General features: G+C 37.2%; 1 protein-coding gene across 1 annotated transcript in view; it reads right to left on the reverse strand.

Annotated features, from left to right (window-relative positions):
- The window catches only part of LOC107744944 (ankyrin repeat and sterile alpha motif domain-containing protein 1B-like), a 145,833-nt gene that overhangs the window by 5,144 nt on the left and 116,171 nt on the right, over positions 1–24,518 (reverse strand). The window contains exons 17-23 of the mRNA XM_016558773.1: positions 10,976–11,083; positions 10,223–10,408; positions 8,694–8,819; positions 6,820–6,891; positions 5,580–5,663; positions 5,135–5,272; positions 3,309–3,476 (exon numbers count right to left, since the gene is read on the reverse strand). Coding sequence (XP_016414259.1) covers positions 3,309–3,476; positions 5,135–5,272; positions 5,580–5,663; positions 6,820–6,891; positions 8,694–8,819; positions 10,223–10,408; positions 10,976–11,083 — 882 coding nt within the window. The remainder of the gene's footprint in view (positions 1–3,308; positions 3,477–5,134; positions 5,273–5,579; positions 5,664–6,819; positions 6,892–8,693; positions 8,820–10,222; positions 10,409–10,975; positions 11,084–24,518) is intronic.

Genomic DNA, 24,518 nt, shown 5'->3' on the forward strand with positions numbered 1-24,518 from the left:
ATTTTTTCTTTTGTTCTTTGATTAACAGACATCACAGCAGCTGGGTTATTAGGTTATTTTGGCTGCTTTAAGAGCTGCCGCTACTGAACATGCTGCGGATCTGACACGCATCTCTTAACCAATTCTGACCCACCTCAGGCCTTAAAGTCTCTACTAATGAGCTGACGAGTGTGTTAGAAGAGTTGGGTTGCTCCAGGTCAGTTTTGAAAACCACTGCATTTCAGAGGCATTTCTTAAACGTGACTCATTTAACAAATACTTGCATGCACAGTTATAAGGCAGCTTTAAACGCCTTTTTGGTAACTTCAAGACTTAACTGACGACATAACTATGACACTGCATGCACGTAGTTTCTTTTGCACTTTAATATGATATTATATAGGCTACAGCGCGCACCGCTGCATTTGTGCGTGCAATTGAAGAGCACAGTATTTTTTTATTGCTACGAGCACAGTATAATGGCTGACAGGACAAGAAAATTAGTTTTACTGACATATGGCCTGACAACATCTCATCTGACCGCAGTTCACTGTTGTTCTACTGAAGCTCCCTCGTCACCTGAACCTTTTCCGTGCTCGTTTGACTAGCGCCTGGCACTGAGGCAAAGTTGGAGTGCTCGTCTAAAAAAGTCTCTCATTTGATGTGGTTGTAAAGACATTCTGCATCTAAATAAATGCAATTCTTGTCAAGAAAAAAAAGAGAGAAGCAGCAGTTGTGAGTGGGGTGGCCAAACCTAGCTCCGCCCCTGCATTAATTGCGTTAAATATTTTTAATGCGTTAAACTGAAAAAATGAATCGCATGCGTTAACGTGTTAAGTTTGACAGCACTAATATGGTAAAAATGTCCTTAATTGAAGAATCACCCAAATTCATTCAAACCCAGGAGTGGACACGCATAGAAATGAGCAGAACAGGATGAAGAAAAGATAGAAGGAATCCGTATGCGTTAACGTGTTAATTTTGACAGCACTAATATAGTAAAAATGTCCTTAATCGAAGAATCACCCAAATTCATTCAAACCCAGGAGTGGACACGCATAGAAATGAGCAGAACAGGATGAAGAAAAGATAGAAGGAATCCGTTCTAATGGAGCAACACAGCGTATCGTGTCCATATGGAGAAGAGGTACCTCAACATAATGAACAATTTCTTCTACACAAGGGAAAATCAATATCCGAGTACACCACACACAGCCACAGACGTTGCTGTTAGTGTTCAGAGTAACAACACACACACTCTCAGACCAACAATGGACCTTATTCACGAAAAACGAGCAGAACAAATGTGTGTAAATCATTCATAAATCCATTCTTACATAAATTGTCACATAAGCACTATTCAGACGGGATTAGTATTCCAAATGACTTTTGAGTTATAATTATGAACACAGGATGCCTGTGATTTCCTGTACTGATTCACATAGGATTGGGATCTTTGTAGTTGTTACTAAGCTCAGTGTGTATAATCCGGCTGTGGGAGTTATGGAAGATAGTGCTCGATTGTGATGTGATCCTTTTTTCTACATTTCTAAAATTTTAGATATTATTTATAATATCACAACAATAACACAAATTACTGTAAAAAGGCACAAAATCCAATGAAGGTGCACCAGTCTGTGAGAAATTGTATAGCTTTAGTTACAGAATTCAGAAGAGCCAAAATAAATAACAAAAGTGTTATGAAAAAAAAAAAATATATATATATATACCGCAGTCACAGATATTCTTATCTGGGACATGATTTCTCCAAAACACAGTAGGAACATAATTGAGTTTGTACATTAAAACTCATTCGAATAGGATTACATGGCGCAAGAGAGACAGAAAACAGGATTGGAAAACGCAAGCCGGATTTTAACCTACAAAGCCCATTTGAGCCACATCTCTCTCTGCACGCACTGTTTCACTTGAAATGGCGCACTGGCCCAGTATTTGTAAGCAGACATACTTTAATAACATAGACGCACATTTTATGTGGCCTTTAAAACAGACAGTGAAGCTTCTCATAAAAGGAGGGTCATTTCTGCAAGCTGGACTCAATAATGCAACTGTTTATTTTCAACCAGGCATCCATCGTTTCTGTCCTGCACGTAATACAACTCCAACAGGCAGCGTGTTTTATTTTTATGATTCTGGGCCTCTTCCAGAAAGTGGAAATATCCCTGTTGGTGGCAGGGGGTAAGCGAGACACTGTGCCCGCTCTAGGGGCACTGGGACGAGGGCAGATGGAGAGGAAGACTGCCCTGGAGGAAGCAACTTGCTGGAGCTCTGTGTAAACGGCCTTCATCAATCTCTTTCATCCTTAAATGCACTGAAGGGAGAGGAGATGGAGTGTGCCGTTTACAGATCAAACACTCACCTCTCCGTCCCTCAGGACAGGCTGGGACGTGCTGGTGCGCGTACAAACAAACTTTCGCTGAGGGGAAGTAAATCTCTTTAAATACTGCCCAACACACATTTCTCAATATTGATTTTAAATATTGGCTCGTGCCCCTAAAAAGATAATCGTGCAAATGTCGAAATCAAGCAATGGGTTATAAGTTCATGTTCGTCTGTGCTGTTTTTAATTATAAAACTAATTTTATGGGCCAGATAGGATACCAAAGTTTTCTAATGTCATTCACTGGAGGCCTTTAGATAACAGGAAATATGAATCAAATAACAATATAAAACAATAAAACAACACATAGTTAGGCCTAAAAGAAAAAAAAAAGCTTTAAATGACAGCAATTAATAAATTAACAAACGTGATAAGATTAAGATGTGAACTATCATGTGCAACACAACAATTTAAAGTTCATGGTGTTGGTAAAAATTGAATATTGACAATATATCAGTGTTTTTTATAGTATCATTGAGGTACTATTTTAGTTTTTATTCATATTTTGAATTAGTTTTCATTTTTATATTTTCAGGTTTCATTGTAATTTTAGTTAACGTTTTAGTAGTTGTTTTTAATGTGTATGTAGTTTTTTTATAGTAAGACTAAAGTTTTTGAAGAAATTATTGTTACTCAGGAAGGATGTATTAAATTGATAAAAAGTGACAATTTTACAAGTTTACATAAGTTACAAAAGATTTCTATATCACACAAAATTTAATTCTGGACACACATTGTAGCAGCTCAAACCAGAGACTGTTTCCCATGATGCATCACTCAGCTGGAGCACACAGATGTGGGTTCAAGGTGTGCAGGCAGCTGTGCAGGTGTACATATGTACAGATGGATGAGGTGAGACAGGCTAGAGGTTAGAGGCTTAAGTCAGTGTTTGTGTGTGTGTTAGTGCTCAAAGGGCAAAGTCACTCACAGATTTGCGTATGTTGACACGGGGTTTAGGGACAGGTTTGGAGGGTTTGCTGTCGAAGCTCTCGGGCAGAGTGGATGACCCGTGGCCGCTCTTTCTGGCCTGCAGGGCTAACTGATACGCCACCTCAAACGCCTGGCCCAACGTCAGGATAATCTCGTAGGCCAGATTCTGTGTAAAAATACACACAAGCACACAGAGATGATCAGAGACCCACTTTCAAAAATCAACTTACAATTTACACTTGTGGGGGATCTACGCTGCTACAAATCAGTTGAGAAAATGAAGATTTGAGTTCAATTTAGTGCTACTACATTTGGCAGCATTTTACTATTTCCCTTCCATAATTTCAGAGCTTAGTGATTTTTAAATGATTAAAAACATGCTTGAAGCATATAATAAATTATTCATGTGTTGTGACTAGCTGACGCACAGACAGTTCTGTGGTGTTACTGTGACAGATGGTAACACAGAAGACATCAAGCTTACTTAAGCAACAATTTCTTAAAAAAAAAACGCCACTGTAGCATTTAAGCTAAGAAAATGTGTATTTTATACTTAAAATGACTGCACAGATGCTATAAAATGTGACATATCAGACCTACCAAGAGATTTCACTTACACTTTTTGTAATCTAATCACAGAAAATAGTTCAAACACTAGACATGCATACATACACACACACACACATATATATATATATCGGGGGTGTTTCCTCTGAGGAGGCAAGGGAGGCAGTGGCTCCTCAAAATATGAAATGAGAAAAAAATTTGTAGTACAGAAATAAAACAACATCAATATTACAAAATATAACATTGAACGTGTATAAATCACTCATTTTTCTAAAGAAACATTGTCCAACAGAGACACCAGCAGGTAAAGTTACAGCGGGAATCCACTTCCCTCTCGCCTCCCTGAGCCCACTAAGTTTTAACAGACCCCCTAAAGCATGCGGTGGTTTTGGTGGGGGGTAATTGAAAATGAATGGGGGAAAGTCACATGAGAGGAGGTAATGCCACCATCGCGATATGACTGGATATGACTGGTTATGTTCGGCTATGATTGGTTCATGCGATAAATCCCGCCTCTTGTGTTGATGCACGTTCCACGTTCGCGAATCAGTCTGAATGAACAACATAATGCTGTTAATGGGAAGAGTAATTTTAAAAAGTAAGTAAACAACTTGCACACTTAGATATAACCACTTTGTTACGTCAAAATAAGACTTAAAATGGCATGAAAACATGATCTGTGGGAGTTTTTAGTGAGTAATCAGCTTGGTGAAATTGAAAGTGAATCTCTGTTTGTGACCAATATTTACCGAGCTTTTATGACTGATGATCCGAAAAATTCAAAAATAGTTCACAAATAAAATATATTGTTTAAATTGTTAGTGTTCTTTTTCAAATATCTCTTAAGTTTTTTATACTGTGCTTCAGAATACCATTAATTTATGAAATAGGCTTAAAAACTGCCCTTCAACTCCTGTTACACGCATATATAGACCATACATTTAAATAATTAAGATTACAAATAAAAAATAGGCGACTTTCGTTGTTTTGCCTATTTTGGCCTTCTGTCACATTAATTTGCTATTATTGATTAAATTGATACTAATCTTAACGTAATAATCAAATACATCTTCACAAATATTTGAATAATAATTTCATTTTTATTTATGAAATATGGTATTCCTCAGACATGCTTTGCAACACTTGCATGATGAAAGGCATTTGTGCATTTGTAACTGAGCTTTTATGTTTGTCTCATTTTTATTTATGCTTTATCGGGAAGTTCAAAAGTGAATTTATTTTTTATGTTTTACTAACCACATCAAAAGCTGTAAACACGTGGCAGTAATGATGGCTGGATTTCAGGTCCTTGGTGATGTACGCAAATGTGGACAGATCTTCAGGGTCCTGCGCGGCACATGAGATATTCCTGATCTCATGCTCTGCTATAATGTTCTAAACATCAGACAAAGAAATAAGAGGGAATCAAAAAATCGGTTATTATTTATCAATAATATTTTTCTATTCTACATTTATAACATGGACTGTCAATATAATGTGACATATAATAGCACTTGTAATATCTATTCAATGCTTTGTCAGAATAATGTAATGTCCTTTGTCTTAATCACAATAAATTGCATGTCATTAAAGAAATTCAACTGCTTTTTTATTGACTGACAGCCCTAATTTTTATCTTATCAAGGGCAATGAAAGTTACGATTACAATCTATGTATAAATTAGGATTAAATTGATGAGTACCTTGTTAGTGGCATCAATAAACTTGACGCCCTTATAGGAGACAGACAGTACTATGGTGGGAATCTTCTTCATCTGTTCTGTAGACTTCTTACAGAGAGGATGAGAGAAGAGAGATCAGCAGACAGTCTTACAGTCTCTGACATTAACATTCATGAGGCCCCATCACACACTGACTGAGATCTGCTTAATACAAACTCAAACACACACTAAATTATTTACACGTAATGTCATTCAGTCCCCTGCAATAACCCAGATAGTGTGCCATCTCATGAGACAAACAAAAAGGGCCAAAATAACATTCTGCACTGTTTAAACTATGGCCTCACTGGGTTTGAAAGTTGGTGACATAATATACCGCATATAAAGACGCTGGAAAACGGTGGTTTTAGCTGGTTTAGCTGGTCTCCCAGTCTGGTCAAGCTGGTGTTTAGTTGGTCTGTCAGCGGGAGACAAGCTGTCAAGTGCTCAAAACCTCTCTTACACCAGCAAACCAGACCAGGTTGAAAGACCACCTCAGGCTGCAGGGGCATAAATCACATGCGGCCGAGGATGATGATGAACTGCAGAGAATCAGAATTCATTTTCATATCTTCCTACGCTGTCATATCAGTTGTCAGAGTGGAATATATATTCATCTGGACCTCATTTCCCCCCTCGCTCTCTCTCTGTCAGTGGTTTCCCTCTACTGTTCTGTACCTGCCAAAATATTCTGCTTAAAACAAAGAATGAGAGACGGAGGACCTAAATTTACACCCTCTGAATGTATTAATGTGTTTGTGAAGAAGCAAGGGGCGGCAGGTCTCAAACTCTCTCGGCCTCATCGAAACGTGCAGCGGGGAGCAGAAAGGAGAGAGATGGAGAACAGATGGTGTTTTACATGCATACAAAAAGAGAGCGGGTGAACTGTCCTGCCGTGTTAAATAATCTCATGAGAACGGGGGGCCGGGGGCCGTTGAGGTAAGAGAAGGTATTCTGAGGTAAAGCGAAGTCAATGTATTCATACGCTGTGGGAAGTAGGCTATTTATACGATTATGAGAAGAGTCATAATTGGCCATAATATTATTTCCCTTCACACTGCCTTGTGTGTGTGTTCATCCATAATACACTGTGTTCTTACGTAGGCTTGTAAGAACAGAGACATTTCCTGTTTTCTCAATGACTGTGTGTCATAGTGACCTGAGGGCAGCAGGAGCATGACTAGACTGATTGTTTACAGGTTGCCATGGTGACAACTCTTACCCTCATTTTTGCGCAGGCATCATGCGTGGACTCTGTACCACGCAACTCCTTCACCAATATAGAGCCCAGATACTGCAGAACAAACACACACAATCAGAAATGAGAAACACATTCATATAGTTAGAGTATATGTATAAGATATTTAAAAAAAAGAGATAAAAAGTAGAATTATTTATATATATAATATTTTTATTATATTTATTATGCATTTAAAAAAATAGATATTTATATCTTTGTTATTTATAAATTATGAGTTTTCTCTAAAGCTAGTTTATAATTCATATAAAAATTTTAACTATTTAGTTTAACACGAGCTTGTACATGTAAATGAGTTCTTTTATAATTGGCTAACCTATCTGCATGTGAAACTAGTTATAATGGTAATGTGGGCGGTCAAATGTTAAAGTATTCATGGTCCTGACAAGTCTACCTCAGTATTCAAACTACTATTTAACTTTTTTTTTTTTTTTAAATACATGATCTGGGTGGACTGGAGCGTTGCATCAAGTAACGGTATGTCTCTTTTATTTTAAAAGAGTAACAAAATCCTGATTAAGGTATTACTTTCCCAGCAGTAGGTGTGCACAGATTGTGCGTCACTGTGAGTACAACTGTCAGCTAAATCAATAACAAAACGGAAATGTACAATGAAGCGCTTAGGAAGAGATTGTTTGGAAAGAGCGTAGTTAGTGCCATGATCTGGTGAAGTGTTACACTGCACTGCTGGGTATCGGACAAGGACAACCTTGAGAGCCAGCGGGCTGTGTTTCACATGAAAGCAATCTGGCATCTACAGTCAGGTTACATGACAGTGTTTTATAAAGCACACTGAGTGTAAAACCCATTCATCTTACGACTAGATGAGCCTGAAATGTTTATTGCCAAGACAAGCCGATGCTACGGTCACATTTTCAATCACAAAATAACATGCATATTATTTCCAAATCCACTCTAGACCATTAATCACACACATCTGTAGTTTAATTTAAGCGCACACTTTCTATGTATCTGTGATTCTTCATTCTTATTACTTTTTTTTATATATATATTTATATATTTTTTTCATTTTAATACTTTATTTTTAATTTTATTGAAATACTTTATATTTTAATATTTTATTTTTATTACATTTCATTTTCTTGTAATATTTTATTTCATTTTAATATTGTTATTATTCTAACTATATTTTATTTATTTTATCATTTTATTTGCCAGATCGAAAGATTTTCAAGTAATATAACATCAATAGTTAAAAAGAGTAAGTTTTTGTGTTCATGTTTGTCAGGGAAGTGTCTCATTATTGACTTAAAGCACCATGAGAGTCAGGAACATCATCGTTTAAGTGTAATATCAATTGAATTTGCAACATATTTTACTTCTAGTGGGATAAGCATTGATCCACAGATCTGTCCATTCCTTCACCGCTCTACACTGGGAATACACTCTTGACCTTTGGCCTCTGTGGGTCAGTCACACTTACACGAATGGACTCTGTTCATAAACTCCATCAGTGTTTTTGGCACAGGTGAATAAGCCAATCAAATTTACATGGCTGTTGCTAGGAAACAGAGTGGGTTTATGTAAGCTAATACTAGAGATGCTCGGGCCCAGAGAGAGCTGAAAAAAAGCTGTATTGATTGAAGGTTAAAACACCATTTATTCACCACTAAATAACTAAAGGACTCACAGATAGCTTTCACGTTTGCTTTTCTCTTTTGCTATCTGATGGCTTACAGGAGCTCGCCAAGGCCAAATCCGCATCTAAATTCTTCGTACACTCACATTTAAAGTGTTTTTCAGTTCCTTTAGGTGTTGTTTTTGTAAGGAAACCTGAGAAACATTTATCATTGTTCACTTCTAACACCCACACTTACATATGCTTCATAGTCACATGACTGGAATATAAGCTTCTCAGGATGGTGCTGCCAGTACTGCACCGGCGTAGATGACGTCGCCTCGTTCGGAGGCCGTAACGTGATTGGCTCGCACCATTCCCCTTGCTGAAAAGGAGGGTAGTGGAAAAACAAACATTAGTAATCAAATCAAGGTCCAGAGTTTAGGTTACAATCACAAAAGCTGATGGAATTATTATTTTTTTTAATACTTTATCGCTTTAAAGGGGTCATATGATGCGATTTCAATTTTTCCTTTCTCTTTGGAGTGTTACAAGCTCTTGGTGCATAAAGAAGATCTGTAAAGTTGCAAAGACTAAAGTCTCAAATCCAAAGAAATATTCTTTATAAAAGTCAGCCACGCCTACCTAAAACGGCTCAATCTAACACGCACCCACATATCTACGTCACGATGTGGGAAGATTTGCATAAAATGGTAAAGGGCGTAACATTTCTGTCACACGCTTGAGGGATTCGGCCAATCATAACGCACTGGATAGCTGGCCAATCAAAGCACACCTCGCTTTTCAGACCGATGAGCTTTGTAAAAATCGACGCGTTTCAGAAAGGCGGGGCATAGAGGAGAAACAATAATGTACAGTATGTGGAAAATAATGTGATTTTTTAACCTTAAACCACATAAACACATTTCATTACACCAAATACACAAAATAATGTTCTTTTTAGCAACATCATATGACCCCTTTAACACAACACCGTTTTGAACTAAACAGAAAACATTTAAGGTGTTTTGGCCATTCATTTACATGACAAAGACGGTTTGGAGGCCTGAAAATGCAAACTATACCGTTATCGTCTCTGCTGTCGTCTGTATGCATTAATGCAAAGAAAAAACATTTTCATTTTTAGTATGTTGTCGTGTAAATGTACCCATAGTTTTCTAGATTTTTTTTCATAGTTTTCTGATTTTTTGAAATTGAAAATAAAACAGATTTTTGGAGTACACTTTACAAGAAAATACTATTCCAGTTTTTCTACTTCAAATTTTGACTTTTAAATCAATGTTTCTTGCTGTTTCTTTGAATTTTTTGTCAAATTTACTAGCAATTTCTAAGAGAAAATACTTTCTACAATTTAAGCAGTTCTGTTCAGCTTTTTGTATTCGGTCTAAAGCCCTTTTCTCACTCTTTCACTCTTTTTCTTTGTCTCTCTCTCCCTCTGTAATGATACATGGAGACACAGGGCAGGAAAAACTGATAAAGGGTAAAAGAAGAAGAGGACGTAAGGTCATTTTGCAAGCTTTTGTCATTACGTTTTGTGTGATAACTCATTCTATTCACAATCACTGCAAAACACACCGGCACACGCATCAATGATAAGCTCACAATGAGAGATCATAGCCACAACACATTCACAATCGCATTTAACACACCACGACGCTGATTTATTGTGATATTATCAGGACATAAAAGTGCACGAAGCACAATTGGTCACATCAAAACTGGAGGACAGAGGAGAGTAGTGCACTTGACGGAAGTGCACTAACTCACCATACTGACTTGTGCCATCTGTCTCTCTAGTTTGGAACGCGGCACATCCTCGAAGTAGTTGTTGTTGCGTCTGCGTCTGGCGTCGGCCTGCATGATGAGGTGCTGGACGTCCAGGGAGCCGGCGTTGGGATAGGCCTGACTCAGAGAAGGGGACAGCTGAGGTGGAGTGTGGTTCCCCGTGGGCTCCTGCGGGAGGGCGATGAAGAAAAGGTTTTGGGTGGCAACTGCCTTTGAGATGAATGGGAATGCTAACGGATAGCTTTCTCTAGGGATTTTCTTATTGGAGGTCTAGCTGTGTGCCTGTTTTTGCTTTGTGTTTGAATTCATTTTTTAGTCATACGGCCCACTGTTTCTACATCAGACAGTCCTCGTCCTTTGATTAAGAAGGAATATAAGCTGTGGCCCAAAGGAACTCTGATTTCTGTTGCTCTGGACTGGCTTTGGTATCGATTTGACTCCTGGAAAAGAGTTTGAGAGCAGCTGTCTGATCCAGCCTGGAAGATCAAGTTAAATCCCTGGAGCGGCTCAGGGCATAAGAATGCCATCGCTCTCAAGATAAGACTAAATTGCACAGAAAATGACATTTTCTGTTTTCTTAAAAACATTTCTCTGTCTAAACATAAAATACTGCATACAGCATAATGAGTGACATTTAGGATGAACATTACATTTATCGTTGCTAGGTGACTGACAACATAACAGACATAATGTGAGGGGAGTTTTTGTTGGAGAAAGAGGAAGATCTGGACTCACCCTTAGAGAGATGGCCCGTGGTGGTTTCTGTGGAGGGTCTTCGTGCAGTCGATCTCCAAGTGACGCTAGTATTCTTTTCCTGTGGCCGATCAAATTAATCTTAAGAACCTTAAAGAGAGAAAGAGACGGGAAAAGTGAGTGCTGTGTATTTATTCCTGTGAGTTTAGTCCTCTGAAATTTGGGGCAAATTCACTAAACAGTTTTGTCACTTTTGTGCAGAGTATTGCAGCGCGAAAAACTCATTCTTATCACCACCTTCAGGTTTCAAGCCAACACGAAATCAAAATGAACTTGCTTGTTAATGAAACTTCCTGGTTTTATCTGTGGATGGTATTCTAAATTAAAATAAAATATAAAACATTTTGTCATAAATTTTAATAAAATGTAATTTGTTCCAGCACGTAGTAATAATAATAACAGAAGTAAAATAAAATGCAATGGATGAATGAATGAATGTTTTCATGAACTTCAATAAGTCCATACATGTTTTAATAAATTTTAATAAAATGTAACTTGCTCCAGCACATACTGGATCATGCTAACTCACGTTTGGTGTGCAATGAATTTGTGAACTGCTAACTTATATATAGTAACCATGTTCTAAAATTCTCTGAAATAGAATTCACTGTGCCATATTTCAATCCAATAATTACATTTTATTCAGTGTAAACATGCCTTCTTTCCATACTTCCGTCAGTGAATCGGGTGCTAAAACCACACAGACAGCGTTTTATATTCACTTTGTGTCGGTTCTATACAACTACAAAGTTTTTGTCCTCAGGAGCTTTTGTTTTACTGTCTGAAGTGCATTAGGGGTGTAATAATAGTAAAGGATGGTCACTAAAGAATCCCGGTCAATCTGATGAAACTTAAAGAACACACACACAGAAAGAGACCACAAACACACAAAGATCAATAATGTCTCTAAGACTCCTACTTTTTCAGTCTGCCCCATTTTCTCTCTCTCTCTCTCTCTCACACACACACACACACACACACAGACACACATAAATACCGCAACCTCGACGAACAGGGAATTACTCCACCCAGTTAATGAACAGTGTTCTGTCACTCAGTTGAGCCATTACTGTAAACCAGGTTGCACAGAGGCATCAAATGCATGTTAAAAAGCTGCTTTAGTCACAACACACATGGTAGCTTCTCATTGGCCGCCTCATTTCTGTCCCTATAGCAACAATTTTCTCTAGCTTCATATAAAATGATCACCACTATTTTATCCTAGAAAATCAAATCAATGGGAGGATATTTCCTTTCAGCACAAATCATGGTTTTCGATTACGACACAGTGTCCGGAACTGACAATCCAATGCTGAGATTATGACCTGCAGATAAAGGAGCAGAGCTACCATGATTGTCCATGTCCATGACTCTTCCATGACCTTCCCAGTTTATGACTACTGGATAAGGATTTTTGACAATAATTGTGACACTAGTTTTCCCATTAATTTGCAAAATGAATCGACTGGTTTGTGTGTTTTTGAATGATTCATTGGTGGAAAAAACACCCAAAAATGCACAAAAAAAAGAGGCTTTTGAAATGTAGATATCCTTCGAGCAAGTCTTACTTTTTACAAGAAATTTATTTAGCCAACTGAATATTTCAGAGCAGATGGGATAGAAAAATATGCATTGAATTATATACTTTAATTATTATATATTATAATATGTAATTTATAAAAAAAATTCTGGTGTTAACGTGCGTGAAAGAATATTACCAATATTTAGATTTTAGTTTAATACAGTTGCCCACTGCGAACATCTTCACTTCCCTCAGTACCAAATCCATTCCAAGAAAGGAAAAACAAATGTCTGCAGGCTAAACTATTGTTCATACTGGCTAAAATACCTCCATCTTCATGGGTAGAACTACTTACAGGAGCCACACATTTTAACGCTTTAGGTTAATGATCCCCCGTGTTTGTCTTTAAAGCCTCTCATGTCTAAAATCAATTTGTGTAAGGAGGTTTAGGATTGTGTGCACCAGAGGCTCATTAACCCTGTTTAAACCCTCTGGAGATGCCACAAACAAGCCAATCTGAAGCAGCCAGCAGCCGCTCTCCCTCAGGCCCACGCCGGCCAAATCTGGACAGGTGGTTAGGGCAACAGAGACTGGAACTGGACGGAAAACCCTTCAGGACTACAGCAGGATGTGTGCTTGCTGAAATGAGACAGTCTGCTTGAGATAATTTGCCAGTTTGGGAGTTTAAACCACATAAAACGTGATTTCAATGTGCCTGGAGGTTTCACATGAGAAATAAAGTACACAAACACACAAGGACACAGCTATGCTTGTCTGAAGTAGTCAGACTTGTGTTTTTGACTATTGACAAAGTCTGGTCCACTTCGTAGGTTATTCTGGCCAAGAATTATTCCTGCTCAGTTCTTGGTAGGGTTGACTGATATAGACATCTAAAAGTTCTACAATTTTTTAAAAAATATATATATATCTCAGTCTTTTCAACCCCATTTAATACACATATTCATTTGTATTTAGTCTGAAATGCATAAAACTAAAATTTAATAATGTAGTCTGTACCATATTGATTATATGTGAATATGTGATTTTTTTTTTAAATCGTACTGGCAGATACTATATATTTAATTGTAAATGCTCATTTTCCATATATTTACATTACCTTTGCCATCATCAACGTTAACACTAATAATTTAATAATACTGTTAAATTTAATCTTTAGCAAATCTCAAAATGAATATCTATTTTTCATATGGTATATTATAATGTGATGCATACATTTACTTGTAGCATTTAAATTTAGTATTTATGTATTTTAAAAAATGGTAGTGAATTTTAATAACAGCCATAACATGCAAATAATTATTTATTTTAAAATTATTTAAATAACGACGTAGTAGTGTCAACAGACCTTTGATTGCATAAACCTTGCAAGCATTTTGACTAGAAAACCTAGATCTTCATTGGATGCAATAATTAGCAGCCCGTGTAAAGACTAAGTAAAGCCAGCAGTAAAGCCAGCCAATCAGATTGAGGCTTGCAAACTTAATAATGCTCGTGTCATTCTTGCAGCCATGCATCAATAGTTCTTTAAATCTGAATACAGAAATGTAGAAGTTAATATAAGCTATTTATATTCCAGCTTGCATGCCATTGCAGTAGGAATCGGACAAACAAAAGGAGAGAAAACAGGAGGAAATTAACAAAGAGGATGCTGAGTGTGTAAGGTTCAGTACTGCCTTACTGCATGACGGTAAAAAGCAGAGGAGATTGAATTTAATTTAAATGCAAATGTGCAGAACAGGCTGCAGTGGAGATGCAATGTGCCATGGAGAAATACTGTACAGACTGGACGACAGCACAAATGGCTCTATCACACAAGCGGAGCTTGTATGATATGTATAAGACTCGCATTACACATGCAGCAGGGGTGATAAAGAGAAGCAGCCATGTGTTTTAATCACTGCGACTGCTCGCGAACATAACCGCACCACCGGGTAACAGTATGCTGACTGCGGTGTAAGCTACTGAGAGAAAGCACCAGAGCTGCATCCTAATTCAGTCTAACTGTACTGAATATGAGATTAGGATTCATAGAGCACTAAATATAGTATGGCAAAGGTGCCTGGATGGTTTTTCTGGTAGACTTTCAGGCATTTGTGAATTGCTTGAGCTAATACTGACTAAAAGCTCATTGAAAAGCACTTTGTAACGGTTCTCTTTCGACTTTTCCAGTAACAGTTCTTTTTCGGTAACAGTAACAGTGTGTGAACCTAAAAAATAATGATGCCACTCCTGCATAAAACCTGAGCAAAATGAATCTGTTCTAACTGCTCATCAAAGCACTCCTGCACAAACTGTTGCACTCAATTCAATTCAGTTTAAACTAATTTGTTAACTTCATATTTCATGTTTGAGGCCCAGTGATTACAAAGGTAATGCTTTTAGCTAGATGCTAATGCTACATACAAATGCAAACAGTACAGAACAAAGAGGTCTGCGGCATAAATTTGTGATAAACTATTAAATAAAAAATATTTTTTTTTAATAAAATGAAATATAAATATTAGATAAACTTAAACCTTAAAAACTAAAATACTTTTAAGTTGAACTACTAAATTTACAAAAATTTAAGCTGAAATAAAAAAAATAAGAACTAATAAAAATTATGATAAAAGCATGTTACAAAATTACTAAATTCTAAACTAAAATGAAAATATAAGAAGTTATTTCAGAATAATAATAAATACTATAATAGTATACATTTTTGTTGTAGTAAATGGTAAATAGTTCTTTCTTGCTACATGGGTCTTGTTGCTCCTTCTTTCAGTCTATGATTTGCCTACGAATAAAATACTAGGAATAAAAACTGTGATTCTACTGTGAAAGACAGACTAAAGGGCAAAGAATGGAAGCTGTTAGCGTGTAAACTCTGATTAAGAAACACCCAACTGCTTTACAGGACAATAAAGTGCAACTGCAGTTATCCAACAGCATGCTGCCAACCTTTCAAATCCAAAATCTTGATTTGCAACAAATTAATGCAGTCAAATGAGTGTGTTTATCTGCCAGTCAGTTAGGCCTATTTGACACCTAATCAGGCAGATCCTCATTGTGCATTCATTGGACAAAGAAAATCAGGGAGTGAGTGAAAGATTTGGGCGCTCTGTAAAAAGAGAACAGCACAAACCAGAGAGACCATTGACATTTTTACACAATAATTGAAGTGCTGTTAAAAACATTCAGCCGTTTCATGCATAATGGAGTCTTGTGAAGTCTCTTCTTTTCGGTGGGTGTAATTGCTGCAGTGTTGGATGTTAAATGACAGTTAATCCCATTAGATTAGAGAAAGTGAGCAGGAAGCAGGTCTGAAGAGCGATTAACCTCAGCGGTCCAGCGGCATGAGTGTAATCTCCACACCAGACGTGCACAAACTCCTGAATGAGTCTGAAACATTGTTGACATGGAGGGCTGATACACACACACACATACTTTTTTCTATACCAGTTTAATACACAGAGACAACTAAATATTCAGCGGCTGATTCTCCCAAAACATTTCACACTTCCCCAGACAGCTTGGCACAGCAACTTTGGCTCAACCAATGGCTTGAGTTTAGGGGCGGGACTATCTGTTTATTGACCAATGGAAGATGGGGGGAGTGTTTGGGAAACCTTCTTGACACGATGATTATTTTTAAAGCTTCAATTGGTGATGCTAGTGGCACAAAAATTAAATGCTTCACCTTTAACATTTGTTTCTAGTCTTGTTGTCCATGATGCATTAGTGTTATTTTAGTATTTTTTTTATATACTATTATAGTCTTTATGGTAACAATTTATTTTAAAGACCAATTCTCACTATTAACTAGCTGCTTATTAGCATGAATATATTACTAGCATACTGGCTGTTTATTAGTACTTATAAAGCACATATTAATGCCTTATTCTACATGACTATATTTTTAGATCCCTTAATCCTACCCCATACCTAAACTTAACAACTACCTTACTAACTATTAATGAGCATCAAATTAGGAGTTTATTGAGGGAAAACTCTTAATTAGCAACTTTGGCTCAACCAATGGCTTGAGTTTAGGGGCGGGACTATCTGTTTATTGACCAATGGAAGATGGGGGGAGTGTTTGGGAAACCTTCTTGACACGATGATTATTTTTAAAGCTTCAATTGGTGATGCTAGTGGCACAAAAATTAAATGCTTCACCTTTAACATTTGTTTCTAGTCTTGTTGTCCATGATGCATTAGTGTTATTTTAGTATTTTTTTTATATACTATTATAGTCTTTATGGTAACAATTTATTTTAAAGACCAATTCTCACTATTAACTAGCTGCTTATTAGCATGAATATATTACTAGCATACTGGCTGTTTATTAGTACTTATAAAGCACATATTAATGCCTTTTTCTACATGACTATATTTTTAGATCCCTTAACCCTACCCCATACCTAAACTTAACAACTACCTTACTAACTATTAATGAGCATCAAATTAGGAGTTTATTGAGGGAAAACTCTTAATTAATGTGAGTACATGTTCCCCATTCTAAAGTGTTACCGTCTTTATTAATATTTAGAATTTTTATTTTTAGATATTTCAGTTACCTTTTAAATTTTAGTTTTGGTTGTAGTAATTTATACGTTTTGTCAATTTTATATTTCTATTTAGCTTTATTTTATTTTTTATTTCCGTTTTAATAATTTTAGTACTTTGATTTCAGTTAGTTACCAAGGCAACATTTCTTATTACGTTAAGTTTTATTTAAAATAACGAAAACTGATTTTTTTATAGTTTTAGTTAACAATAACAACACTGCAGTGTACAAAAAAAAAAAAAGCTCTTTCACGTCAACTAAGCCAAAGTGAAAGTGACCAACCAAATGAAAACATTTTTAAAAAGGCCTAATTTGTTTGCTGATCTAAACTAGTTCTCCCAGTCTGGTCACGCTGGTCTGAAAGCTGGTTTTACAGGGGTTTTGGACACCTTTTCATAAATCAGGCCAAAAGACAAGCTGGCCACCCAGATAAACCCACTAAACACCAACTTGGACAGACTGAGAGACCATCTTAAAACAACTAAAGCCAACTTAAACTAGCTAAGACCTACGAATAAGCCTATTAAACTGGCCTTTTTCAAGAAGGAAAACGATAATGAATAATAAAATAGGTGACTACCAAAAGCCTGTCTAAAATATTGCAAACTGTTAAAGCAATTTAATGTTGATTAACATGAAAGTAAATGCAATAATAACAAACAATGCCTAATTTCCTAAAAGCATTAAAATTGGGATTGTTGAAATGTTCTCAAGGATGAACTTGCTCCCAGTCAATAGTGGTTGTCGATTTTTTTTTTCTTCGTTCTCGCCTGTAATGTCCACTTTTCACAATTCACGATCCAATCAAGTCCCGCCTTAAATTTGTTGCTTTCGCAACGAAATGCACAGCGTCTTCACAACATGGCGGCGGCGGTGGAAGCAACAAAGTTACGCCTTCTTTCTTTGCGTGAACATTTGGGCGGCGTCATGCAAATCTTCCCACATCGTGACGTAGACATGTGGGGGCGTGTTTGAACGAGGCGTTTTAGGAGGGCGTGGACAAGTCTTAACTTTTATAAAGAATATCTCTTTGGGTTTAAGACTTTAGTCTTTGCAACTTTAGGGATCTTATCTATTCATGAACAGCTTGTATCACTCCAAAGAGAAAGGAAAACTTGAAATCGCTACAGCTAAGAGTGTATATTCACAACAATTACAAACAACAAACAGTGATGTTGAGTAGTTTATTTTTCTCTCTCCCTCTTTTTTTAGTTTTAATGTTTAGCATCGCTGCTAAATGAATTAAGAGGAGCAACTTCCCTGAGAGCATTTTAGAATGGTAATAGCTAACATGCTAACAGTGTATTCACAACCACTGCCAGCGACAACAAAGTGATGCCAACTAGTTTATTTTCTTCCGTTTTTTTTTTTGTTGCTTTAGTTTTAATATTTATAGCATCCCTGCTTTAAAGAAGATGAATGAAGAGATGCAACTTCTCTACGAGGGTTTTAGCATGCTAACGGCTAAATGTGTATTCACAGTCAAAACCAACCACAACCAGTTATGTCGACTAATTGATTTTTTTTGTATTTTTTGTTTTAGTTGCCATATTTTTTAGCATGACTGCTTTAAAAAGTATGAATTAAGAGACTTTAACTTCTCTGAGAGGGTTTTAGCATGCTAATGGCTAACATGAACATTTTTAAGACAGTGTATCCTTTTTGAAACGTAACTTCTCCATTTGGTTCCATTCTGTTGCGTTCTTCCTTAAGACCGACTGGTCGACCAATTGTTCAAACATCTCACCAACTAGTCAATTACAGTATGAAAATAAGTCGTTTTGCTACAACCTCCCCCATTTCTTCAATTGTCTTTCTCTCTCTAATGGACAACATGCGAAGCACATTGATTGGCTAATGAGCTGTAAAGCTCACAAGATTGGTTGAATGACCTTTAAGCCCTCGAAAACTAGCCGTGAGCACGTTGGTTTCTTCTGCTTGACGTCACCCTTCCGTACCAATCTCTCTCAGTAACTCAATATTATTTTCATATGGCATAAAATCTTTTCCTTGAAATGCTAAATACCATGTGGCGTGTCTGCTTTGCTACAGCGGACGAAATGTAGAGAGCCAATCACCGCAGACATAACAGGTTTTTACTGCCAGGATTATTCTCCAACACAACCCACACAGTGAACGTAATGAGGTCTAGTATATGTGCGTGTACAATGTGTCCAGTTCCATTCTGTTGCGTTCTTCCTTAAGACTGACTGGTCGACCAATTGTTCAAACATCTCACCGACTAGTCAATTACAGTATGAAAATAAGTCGTTTTGCTCCAACCTCCCCCATTTCTTCAATTGTCTTTCTCTCTCTAATGGACAACATGCGAAGCACATTGATTGGCTAATGAGCTGTAAAGCTCACAAGATTGGTTGAATGACCTTTAAGCCCTCGAAAACTAGCCGTGAGCACTTTGGTTTCTTCTGCTTGACGTCACCCTTCCGTACCAATCTCTCTCAGTAACTCAATATTATTTTCATATGGCATAAAATCTTTTCCTTGAAATGCTAAATACCATGTGGCGTGTCTGCTTTGCTACAGCGGACGAAATGTAGAGAGCCAATCACCGCAGACATAACAGGTTTTTACTGCCAGGATTATTCTCCAACACAACCCACACAGTGAACGTAATGAGGTCTAGTATATGTGCGTGTACAATGTGTCCACAAATCTTCCTGATCTCCTGCGGTCTGGGGCTACTTTATCGGTCTACACGGATTTGCTTGGAACAGTGCTAACTTGTTCATTTTTCATCACTAGTATTGGCGGTTTTCAGGTCGCTGAGGGACGTCAGTCCAGTGGATGCTGCTGATGCTGCTTGGTGTCCAGTCAACAACTAGCCACCTCATGAGGAGCCAGATCCAGTCCATCTGCAGCAGGTACAATTCAAACAAGCCCCAGGCCACCATTGTCACGGCAACTCGCCGTTATCCATCTCAGATCCATTTATAAACCAGCGCCTCCCAACCAGGGGACAACTGGAAAGGAACCAGAGCCTGCCAGTTACCTAGCAACTATGGAGCGAGTGCTGGTGCTATGCGTAAAAATCCAGCAGGCCTCTGAGGCAATGTAAAGGAGGATATACAGCAGTACGTCGGACCAATGCTGTGGGGTTTGACTGCGAGTGAGGACATGATGAGCCAATGAGGGGACGCGTCACATTTCTGCATTTACCAATGATAATAAGGGAATGCAGCGGCGTGAATCCTGTCTATGCAGGGATCAGAAGGAATCAAGAGAAAAAGTCAGCCTCCAACACAAAGATGAGAAGAAAAAAAAAGACATCATGACAGTTTCTCTCGTTTCTCTCTCACTTTCTACACGCATTCTCACTCTTTCTCTCACACACTCCTACTCATTCTTGCACACAAACCCACAGACATGCCAGACCAAGAATAAAACTGTGGAACATGCAGAAAAAAATCATGCAGTGTGGAACATTAGTGAGAACAATGTGATTTTACTAAACAGTAAAACCGTGCAAAATTGAATATTGTCAAAACTGACTAGTCAGTGGGTTGCCTGGAAAAAAATTGTCAACTAATTGCCCATTAGGAAACAAACAGGCTGACTCGATCACATACACTTCTTACATAATATGTAATCTTGCATTGAAAGCAGTTGGAATGAATTTAAAAACACAAATTATAGATATATATACTCACAACCTTTCAAAAGTTTGTAATCGGACAAACTGTATTTATTTGATCAAAGATACAGAAAAGAAACAGTAATGTTGTGATTTTTACAATTTAAAATAATCATTTTTTTTATTTAATATATTTTAAAGTGTAATTTATTCCTGTGATGGCAAAGCTGAATTTTCAGTATAATTACTTGAGTCTTCAGTGTCACATGATCCTTCAGAAATCATTCAAATATGCTGACTTGCTGCTCATTTCTTATTATTATCAATATTGAAAACAGTTGTGCTGCTTAATATTTTTTGTGGAGAATGTGATAATTAATTTCAGGATTCTTTGATGAATAGGAAGTTCAAAAGAACAGGATTTTTTTTTTTTTAAATAGAAATCTTTTGCAACATTATCCATGCATTTAAGGTTAATTTTGATCAATTTAAGGCATCCATGCAGAATGAAACTATTAATTTCTGTAAAAAAAAAACTGACCCTAAACCTCTGAATGGTACTGTATATAAGTTTGATATATTTGTTGGACGACCATTATGACCAATCTCAACTAAATAGGCCACTAGACCATTTCCATATAAATGAATAAGAAATGCAATCCCCTAATCCAATATATATCAAATCAGAAAAGCATGCATGCAACGTATAGTCCATCAAATCCATTCCAAATTAATCTCATAAAGTGATCATCTGAATTAGGCTTGCTTGTGGTGTTAAGAATTTAGTTTTCGTCAGCGCTCGCCGCTGTCCACAGCAACATAAGGACCAACAGCAGGCAGATCAACAGCATTAGACCGGCAGCCCTGTCAAATTCCGCACAGCGCCAGGCCACTGATTGGATCCAAGCTTCAAAACACCACAGGATAAAACCGCAGAGGGCCCGGAAGTGTCCTCGCATGACGCCTGCACCCTACATGGAACGATAGATCTTGCTTTTATGTAAGCGAAAAGTCTTAACTGCACAAATTCTAATTCTGGAGTGGCTCGAAAATGCCAAAGTCTGTGACAGTGAACAGAATACTGCAAATGAGACATGAGACATGACTACTGTACCCTGTTAATGTGGTGTAAAATCACTAGCTAAGACGGCAGGAGGAGATTCACGCTCAATTGACTGATGCCACGTCTGATATGACTGTAGTGTTGATGGACCTGATCTGTGCAAATCCTGCAGTCAAGTGCTGCATGTGTAAAACAGCATAAAACCTCTCCCTTCAAAGCCAATATGAAGCAGCATTCGAAACCTATTTTAGTTCCGCAACATGGGACATTTCTAACTGAAACAGGATTTCAAGTCGACTTAAAATTCTCTTTGTTCATCTACACAATTAAAAAGGAATAAATTAATCAAGATTTAATCAGCTGCAGAGAAACATCTACGCTAAACACTCCAACCAAAACTCGAAGGACAACTTGGACTTTCCAGAGTAGTTGTTTCTGGGAAGTAGCTTGGAGTTTGATCTATTTATTTTAAGAAGAACTGTGTTCTTCCTTCTAAACTGCAGATTTGGTGCTTCAAATTCAATAAAAATCTGCGGAATGATGTAAGATAGTAAAATATCTTGCTCTGTGGCTGGACTGTGAAGCCATAACTGAATAATTGATCAAAAGATAAATGCTATATAGGTTGCTGTGACTAAAGACACACAAACAGGCAAAATTGGAGTTTAGAAACAAATATAAGCTCTGTAGTTGACACTGGAAGTGAAATTGTGAAGACGCAAATTCACAGCCAATCAGAACATATTTGATATTTCATACACTGAAGCAAGATTCTGCACCAACAAGACTTTTCAGTGAGTACAAAAAGCATTCAATTATTTTTTTTTTCCTCCTTATTTTGATATGGACTTTGCAGCACAGGATACTAGCTAGTGAAGGGCTTGGTACTTAGCCAAGCATCTCAGATCATGATGTCATTTATCTTAAAATTTTTTTTACTTTTGAGTAGCTGGTATTATCGACCTGATTGTGAGTAACTTGGTTTATATTCAACTATCAGTTGTAGTTTGCGTAAAATTAACCAATTAAACTATTCTACAATTTACCTGAATCCATAAGTGCACATTTTCAGTCCATACTGCAGTGCTGTACCCTCAGACTCATCAATGCTAATTGGTGTAAGGTGTCTGTAACTAGAGCATCAGCAAACAACTTCTTTCTTCATTCCACTGATGGGAAAACCATCTGGAACTGTAGTGAACTACATAAAAGCCCCACCCTGGTAAAAACCGCCCCCCCAAAAAAATCCCAAATATCTAGCCTCCGGCAAAGTTAAGTCAGAAGAAATGCTCTGTGAGAACATTTTGCCGCACCCTCTGAGACTTCAAAGCATATTGGCAGCTTTATTTGTGTTGTGAGAAGGCTTACACCTCAAGCCCCATCCACATGTGGACAGCGTAGCTGTGAGATTACGTTTAATACACCAGGGCTGATCCATAGCACAGTGGGTCCCACTTTCATTATGCAACACCTCCTCACTGCTGTTCCGTTCTGATCCTCTGTGACTCTTTCACTGCTGACTGCAGAACTGAGCTAATGCAGCCTAATGGAGATGTCTTCCTGCCTTCATCCCGAGGCACAGTCATTCTCACCGCTGTGCCATCTACAGATTACCTGGGCCATGAGGTTAACACTTTGGCCTTAGAAAGTCCTAGAGGAAAGCATACACGTGAACACAACGACGAGGAATGCATGACGTATTATAGGGTAAAAATGATATGAATTTATCACAGGAAGTGTATATAAGTTCTATGAAGTATTTTTTTAGGCATGCATGTGTGTGTGTATATATATATATATATATATATATATAATTTAAAAGCGAACATATATAATTTATAAAATAATAAATTAATATAAAATAAATTTATTTGTCAATAAATCACTAAACAAAATATATTTACAAAATAAATAAGAAATACAAAAATGTATGAAAAATGGATAGTCTTGTTAAGCTTTGTAAAGATTACATTCATTCCTAGTCATCTTAATGATTAACATTAAAGGAATGTTAGGTGACAGCAAAAGTAATATAAATGTAAAATCAGGCAAAATTAGCAAGCACAATAAAATATTCAATATTGGTTGATGAAAAAAAATTAAATATGAAAAATGTGAGGGAAAAAAAATCTAATATCGGCCGATAACTGACAGTGGTTCCGATATAATACAAATGTTTTTTTTCCTTGACTATTTTATTTTAAATGTTCCCTCGGTGTGACAAATTAATTTTTTACAATACAAATATTCCATGTAGCTCAATTAATGAGCTCATAAAAGCTGCATGCATGATAATTACAAAAACAATTCTCTTGGGAAACTTACATGTCCTGCGGTATGAAATGCAATGCTCTGTCCAAAACTATTTTAAATGTCAACCAACCACATACAGAGACTCTACAAACTAATACATACACCACTGCATGTAAACCGAACAGCGTATAATCGAGCGTGATGCGTAAAATCACCAAAGTAATAAAGAAACTACAGTATGGTGCAAAGTAGCTGGGGATGACAGATCACTCACTGACGGACACATAAAAGAAACTGCGAATATTTAGCAGAAAAAGCAGGAAGCAGTGGCTGGTACTGCAGCGAGCAGAGAACAAAAGCTTTAACAGTGCATTAATCTAAAAAAAACAAGCACAAAGGCAGCACAATCCCTACTAATCCACCTTCTGCTTCACTCTTCCTCTAGTGCCAGTGACTTACCCAGAGTTTCGGCGCTCATCCGCACTCATCAAGCGCTCATCAAGTCCTCCGTCCCCAAACATCCAA

The sequence above is a fragment of the Sinocyclocheilus rhinocerous genome, unplaced genomic scaffold (assembly GCF_001515625.1).
Source record: "Sinocyclocheilus rhinocerous isolate Xijiao unplaced genomic scaffold, SAMN03320098_v1.1 scaffold258, whole genome shotgun sequence".
Classification (NCBI taxonomy): domain Eukaryota; kingdom Metazoa; phylum Chordata; class Actinopteri; order Cypriniformes; family Cyprinidae; genus Sinocyclocheilus; species Sinocyclocheilus rhinocerous.